The 7,500-nt window shown below is 28.4% G+C and overlaps 1 protein-coding gene across 1 annotated transcript; it reads right to left on the bottom strand.

Moving 5' to 3' along the window:
* On the bottom strand, positions 1-7,155 carry LOC149878066 (eukaryotic translation initiation factor 3 subunit D-like). Its single transcript, XM_090072693.1, has 12 exons — positions 6,746-7,155; positions 6,317-6,362; positions 4,472-4,608; positions 4,251-4,385; positions 3,875-3,993; positions 3,384-3,661; positions 3,051-3,252; positions 2,579-2,708; positions 1,155-1,294; positions 434-626; positions 254-320; positions 1-80 (listed from the first exon to the last, which is right to left on the bottom strand). Exons 1-12 carry the CDS (start codon positions 6,869-6,871, stop codon positions 46-48), a joined length of 1,608 nt encoding a protein of 535 aa, XP_089928819.1. The 5' UTR covers positions 6,872-7,155; the 3' UTR covers positions 1-45.
* Between the last annotated feature and the right edge of the window lie 345 nt (positions 7,156-7,500).

The following is a 7,500-nucleotide window of genomic DNA, read 5'->3' as shown; positions in this document are numbered from 1 at the left end:
TTAATTCATTCTGATATATAATTCTGATATTTTGAAGAACCGTAATTATTTCTTATCATCGTCTTCATCGTCATCATCGTCTAAAAAAGATTTGAGAGTATTATTAAAAAAGAAAAAAGAAAAAAAAACTAAAAATAAAGTTTATAAAAAAATTGACAAAGAAAAGATCGTTTAAAATTTATCCAATATAATTTTACAAAACGTTGAGAAAAAAGAAAAAAAAAAAAAAAAAAATTAAACTCTTTTTTTTTACCATCTTCGCCCCTCTCACTATCACTTTCGAACGAATTATCAGGGATGTCATACAATAAAAGAACACCCTAAAGGAAATGACAAAAAATTTTTATTCGCTCAAAAATCTCTGAATGAATTTTGGAATGGATCGAAAAATTCTTTTGCTTCAACACATCAAATTTTTTTCAGTTTTCCTTACCCTGTTGGGATCTCTGAGAAGTAGATACTTTCCTTCAGCAAGCTTCATACAAGTATCCACAATGCAACGCAAAATTCCCCAAGCATTATCCATATCAAGAACAATTTGTTGAGCAAACACTTTTGGCTTGAACTGCTGCGTGCCAAGGATGACGTGTCGGGATGCATCATTAAGAGCAACACGCGAAACATATCTAGCATTAAAACCAAGTTAACCAATTATTGTGAATAATGAAGCATAATAAAATATTATTAGATTCAAAGAAAATAATATTTTCTACTTTTTCATCTTCAACCATAAAATTTTAAATCATAATTCTTTTAGCAAAGATTTAGTAAATAGTATTATTTACTTAAAAAAAAATTAGATTAAAATAATAATAATAACAATAATAATAATAATAATAATAATAATAATAATAATAATAATAATAATAATAATAATAATAATAATAATAATAATAATAACAACAACAATAATAATAATAATAATAATAATACTAGTAGTAGTAGTAGTAGTAGCAGCAGCAGTAAAAGTAGTAGTAGTAGTAGTAGTAGTAGTAGTAGTAGTAGTAAGAAGAAGAAGAAGAAGAAGAATAAAGGTGATGATTAAATATTTATTGCAAAATCTTCTACAGTGAATTCAATCACCATTCAATAAAAAAAAAAAAGGATTCTTAAGTCTGAACTTGCACTTGATAACTTTAAGAAACAGGACTTACCCGAACTTAAGAATATCAGAACCAGCAAGTATAGCATTACAAGTCCATTTGGCCATTTTATTGCTGTTATTTTTCAACTCTGTTGCAAGACAGGAACCAGTCTGTGAGTCAAGTTTTTGCCTCCAATCAATTTTACTCACCTGTTAAAATCAAAAACATTTAATTTAAGTATAATAATATTATTTTATTTAATAATTGCTGTTATAGCAATGAGGCATATATATATATATATATATATATATATATATATATATATATATATATATATATATATATATATATATATATATATATATATATATATTGGATTGTTGCATAAATTCCCACAGTTACAAGAAACTAGCAGTTCTAAAAAGACTTTTTGATGTTTGACAAAATGTTATATACCATTAGAAATGTAAATTGCACTATGTTCTACAAGAATAAAGTGATCATTTTTGCATACAATTTTCTTTTGTCTTTTTTTAGAACCGCTAAATGGTTTGATAAGCCAACAAAAAACCACATTTGAAACCTTTTTGCCTTTAATTGAGGTCAAAAAGCAAGTGAAGCTACCAGAGATATTTGTGCCATGTATGAAGAGGATGCTATAGCTGAGAGAACTGCTTGGAATTGGTTTGCCAGGTTCAAACACAGTAACTTTAATAATTTTAATGCCACTCCTCATTCCAGAAGACCAGTCAAGATGGAAGTGGACCAACTTGGGGATCTTTTGAAGGAAGATGGCTGCCATACATGCAGATTGTTTGGCAAAAATATGAATTGTGATTTTGCAACAATTTCATACCATCTTTAGTTGATTGGTTTCACTCAAAAGCTTGGAGCTTGGGTCCTACATGAACTCACCTAACAACAGAAGGATAAGTGGCTTTCTATTTCTGCTCAAAATCTTGCTTGACACCAAGAAACCCATGGCCACAGGCAATGTTTCTTATATAGAACCGTCACTGGAGACAAGAAATGGTGTTTCTGTGAATATGAAGCAAAGGAAAGAGTGGTTGAGTTTTGGAGAGAAGCCTAAACCAAGGATCAAAAAAGACACACACCTAATGAAGACAATGATTTGCATATGGTGGGATTGGGATCAACAAACTGGTGGAAAGATGGGAAGAAGTAGAACAATGAAGAAAAGTAGATAATTGATTGAAATGTTATCATTTTTTCTGGTAAAGTTCTTTGGTTTAAAAAACTGCAGATCTTTTGCAACAACTCAATATGTATGTATGTGTGTGTGTGTGTGTGTGTGTGTGTGTGTGTGTGTGTGTGTGTGTGTGTGTGTGTGTGTGTGTGTGTGTGTGTGTGTGTGTGTGTGTGTGTGTGTGTGTGTGTGTGTGTGTGTGTGTGTGTGTGTGTGTGTGGTCACGGCTAATTTTATTCTTTTAAAACTAAAAATTTTATTCTAGCAAAAAACTAAAATAGCATACCCTTGGGTCAAACTCATTAAGTGTTTTAATATTTAAAAATTGAAGTTCATTATTGGGAGTGGTAAGTACAGCATCATGTTCACATCGAATTACAACATCAATATCAGCACCAAGTGAAAATTTTCTATACCTATAATGCAATAAAACTAATAGAAATTAAAAATGCATATACAATAAAAATGCAAATAAATTTTCTATAAATAAAATGAAAAAAGGTATTACTTTGATTATTTTAAAGTTTATAAAAGAATTTCAACACATTTTTATTATTTACAGAAAAAAATCTTAAACTGCTGATACTCAATTTATGAATTGCAACAGTTTTACTTATACTTCATTAATAAAATCATTTAATAAAAAGCTTACATTCATTAACACTTTTGAGAGCAAATACTATCATCATTAAAAGGTTTTAATAAAAAGTTCTTAATACAAATGTTGTTAATAAAGTTAAATAAGATAAGTAAAATACCTGTAACCTACAGAAGCAACTTCTTCACTGCTATCTTCAACAAATGGATTTTCATTTTCAAATGATAATGATTCACCTTTTTTTAAACATTGTTGTGTAAAATTTTGATTAATATAAGTAGCCTCAACAGCAAGATTTGCTGGACTATTGATACCTTCTTCTTTCATTTCTTCTTGAGTGGTTTCATAAACTGGTAATAAATCTTGAAAAAGAAAAAAAACTCATAATAGATTTTGAAAAAAAAAGAAGTGAAAAATAATGATGATAATGCTTTTTTTTTTTTTTCTCCATAAAAGAGAGAAACCAAGTTATAGAAACAGAAAATATTTTTACCAAAATCTGAGTCATCTCGTTTGTCAAAAAACAATTTCTTTCCAACACGATGAACTATTATATCCCACGGATGAACAGATCTGGTACAACACATAAGGGTAGAAATAATGGCATCTGTACCAAATACATTTCCTTTTGTAGCAAGCTTTCTGATTATTGGGTCATCTGTTGTGGTAACACGATGAAATGTACGATTATTTGGTTCAAGAAGACGCTCATTTTTAGTCGTAACACGATCATAAATTTTGTCATAGTATTCAAGTATACCTGCTTTGTACCTAATAAATAATGCCAAATGTAAAAAAAAAAAAACTAGATATTCAGCTTTTAAGTTTTTAACTAGCGTTTACTTTACTATGTGCCCTGTTCTTCAGGGCACATAGTAAAGTAAACGCTAGTTAAAAACTTAAAAGCTGAATATCTAGTGTTAAGTATTACAAAGATTTTTGTAATACTTAATTTAACACCAAATATGTGGTTTTAATACTTACAAATCTACAGGTTCAGGTAAATCAGGTAGTTTAAGCTTAGATAATCGGGGAAAGTCCATTTCTTCGACAACTCTCCAATTATCTTTAACAACTACAGATGCATTCCGATGTTTCTGAATCTAAAAATGTACTCTTGAATATCATAAAAAACTCTAATAAATAAAAGATTACCACTTCTACTTCTAAAATTTTTTAATCAGACACATGAAATTTTTGATTGTTTAAAAATATGGATAGGAACATGGGATTTATGGATTTTCCACACCTTTCCCTAACAATTTACAGAAAAGTAAATAAACACAATTCTCATTGATTCACAGATCAAAAAAACTTATTTGAAGATCCAGAATATTGTTTCAAAAAAAAAAAAAAAAACCTGCTGTCTGTCATTCCATCTTCTAAACTGAAAGTTTTTTTGATTTTTTCTTTGCTGCTTTCCTCTAAGTTGTGTCTGACCCATCATAAATGCCTCCTTTCTTTGCTGTTTTTCGCGCTCTCGTTTGAGACGAGCCTATCAATATTTACAATAGTTTTAGTTGATTATGCATACTTTTATACATACAATTAACTTATTTTTATAATAAGAAAAATGAATACATTATTGAATCGCTGTCTGTTTCTTTGGTAAGCTGTTTTTTGTGGTTTTGTTGTATCAACCAATTGGAAAGATGACTCATCTCCTTCATGATAATAAGCATACTGACTACCCCCTGCAAACTGAGACTGGTACTTGTCTACAAACATAAAATTCCGAAAGTTAATTTTAAAATAAAAAGATAAAGGGTGACTTATACATAATTATAACAGTCAAATTATTATCACATTATAATATCTATTGTAATTAATTTTTTTCATTTATTATTATTGTCATTATCATTATTATTACTATTATTATTATTACTATTATTATTATTATTATTATTATTATTATTATTATTATTATTATTATTATTATTATTATTATTATTATTATTATTATTACTATTTTAATCTAATTTTTTTTTAAGTAATTAAAATAGCACAGCTTTGTATAATTTCAATTTTAAGGTTTCCTTTTTCAAACTCTGATATTCACCTTAAAGCAACCCTTATACTTAAATACTTTTAAATGTGGAAAATTCTAAAATATATTGCAGCAAGTAAGCTCAAAGCAAATATTTCTTTTTATTTCTGAACTAAATTTAGAAATATTTCAAGAAAATATTTCAAGAAAATATTTCAAGAAAATATTTCAGTTGATAATTCTATGGTTTTATTGAACTCTCAACTCTTTAGCCAAAAACTTGCTCCAACTTGAATGAAAACTTTTTATTATAACTGTTAAGATAAAATTATTAAACAAAATTTACTGATTCCATTAATTTTGGCATAAAAACATTAGTTATATAAAAGGTTGGTTTTTATTAAGCAAAGAGTGAGAGCTAAAAAAATTCTTAAAATTAAATAAACTGCATTGGTTCAACTAGTGCTAGGTGGCCTCTTAAAATCTCTTAGCAAATTTTAAAAAAAGAAAGTTATTTTTCAATATGATTGAATAGTTTGCTACAAATCGATTTATTTTAAAATAGACAATAATAACAGTAATTTGATAAGATAACTTGTGAAGATAAAATAATTGGTTTTATAATTTCTTGGCATTATCTACTGAAATTAGACTGAATTGCTTTCTCAAATATTCTGCACATTCTATTGATTCATTCATGATATAAATGGCCTTCAATACTTTTTCTTGTTGAAGTATTTATGTGATTTGAGCTTTAGCATGAACATCTATTATCTGGCGTCTTATTTAACATGGTTTCATTAAGTTCATAGAATAAAGTCATCTTATCAACTATATAGCTTTATGCAGAGTGTACAATAGGCTTTGTGTTTACCATCAGAAATCCTCTCAGTTTAAATTTTCAGGTTTGTTAGATAACTATATACCTTTCCAGTTTTAAAAACAAATTAAAAATAGTTTTTTCTAAATAAAAGGGCTCTAATTGTTACTAGTTCATTATAATCCATCTTTGTAAAAAAATCATAATCAAAACTAATATATGATCTTAGTTATCATGTTTACATAATATAGTATACAGCATACAGGAATGTAAAATTGTTTTAACTAAAAGAACTATAATTCTTGGAAATAAACTGTATGAAGTTAAAAGACATTAATAAAAAAAACAAACTAATAAAACTAAAACCATAAATATTAAGATTGTGGATTATAGAGCTAAACTAATGTTTAACTTTTTTGATAGTTATCATCATAGAAATTCCTAGGGTTCAATAAATAATTTTGAAGAGTTACTAAAAGATTTTAGGAGAAAAACCACACTATAGAAAAAGTAGCTAACATATTTTAGTTGCAGCAACTCAAAAAACATAAAAATTTAAATAAAAAATTAGACATTGGATAGAGGGATACGCCACTTACAGAACTTGAATTTGACTTACTCCAAAATTTAGCCCTGTCTTGAAATTGACCTGTCCAGTCAGAAATCTAAAGCAAAATCATAAACTTTTTATTATGCGTAACAATTGAAGAATTTACAGCAAGTAGTGTTCAATTTAATTTAGTGAAAAATGAGACCTGCTGGTAGTTAAATAAACTGTTATGGTATTCTCCAGATCTTACAGTAAGTAGTGTTCAATTTAATATAGTGAAAAATGAGACCTGCTGGTAGTTAAATAAACTGTTATGGTATTCTCCAGATCTTACAGCAAGTAGTGTTCAATTTAATATAGTGAAAAATGAGACCTGCTGGTAGTTAAATAAACTGTTATGGAATTCTCCAGATCTTAAAAAATTTCGCTACACTCGTTACATTTAAACTTAATTTTACTGGTAATTATGATAATTAAGACCATAAAAAAGATGAATACCTTTCCAATTCTGTCTCCTTTTGAAAATGGTTGATAAGGAATATCCTTGAATTCTGTTGAAATAGTACAAGGACCCCAACCATTGGGGTTGTCTTGTATTATAGGAGGCGCAAACTTGGCGGCCATTTTGGAAAAGAAATAAACGTGGTAGAAAATTTTGCAGACAAATTTATTAAAAAAACAAAAAGCGATGTAGTAATAGATTAAATAGGGCGGAATAAAACGCGCTTTTTCAGAAAAATTATTCGTATTATTGTTAGGTTGAAAAGTAAATTCATTACAATCCTACGAATAAATGTAAACAATCTACATTATAAACACCATTAACATCAATAACAGTTTTATTTTTTATAAGGTAAGGAATAGATCCCATCCTTGTAAAAGCTGCCTGGCTACGCCTCAATATATTTACCAATGTCGGCCTCGAGTTGGCGAACATCATTGATGCTCTTTTCTGACATGTGAAATTGAATGGCACGGAAAAGTTGATAACCGCTCGGGATAAAGTGTGGAGAAATAGGCGGGTGAGGGAAGATCTCCCATCCCATTTCTATAAGCTTAAGAAATCTCAATTTTGCCGTATGTGGCTGCGCATTATCGTGAAGAAAATAAACCTTTCAATCAAATGACCATTTTAAGTGAATTTTAGCTTTAGTCTTTCCAGTTTTGACAGTAATAATCAGTCTTATTGGTGGTGATGGGAGGAAAAAGCTTGAAATGCACGATGCCATGTACATTAGGGTGGGGAGAAAATA

Source organism: Hydra viridissima, unplaced genomic scaffold, assembly GCF_058129835.1.
Source record: "Hydra viridissima isolate aposymbiotic clone 2 unplaced genomic scaffold, HvirCarnegie_v1 scaffold_15, whole genome shotgun sequence".
NCBI classification, from domain to species: domain Eukaryota; kingdom Metazoa; phylum Cnidaria; class Hydrozoa; order Anthoathecata; family Hydridae; genus Hydra; species Hydra viridissima.
Note: the sequence above shows the minus strand (reverse complement) of the source record. Positions and strands in the feature narration are given on the sequence as shown.

Excerpts from the sequence above, each read along its gene's own strand:
- LOC149878066 (XM_090072693.1), bottom strand. The coding sequence starts at position 6,871 with ATGGCCGCCAAGTTTGCGCCTCCTATAATACAAGACAACCCCAATGGT. Across the intron at positions 3,253-3,383 it reads ACGAGATGACTCAGATTTTG|ATTTATTACCAGTTTATGAA; the intron begins GTAAAAATATTT and ends TTCTTTTTCAAG. Across the intron at positions 321-433 it reads TTCTCAGAGATCCCAACAGG|GGTGTTCTTTTATTGTATGA; the intron begins GTAAGGAAAACT and ends CATTTCCTTTAG.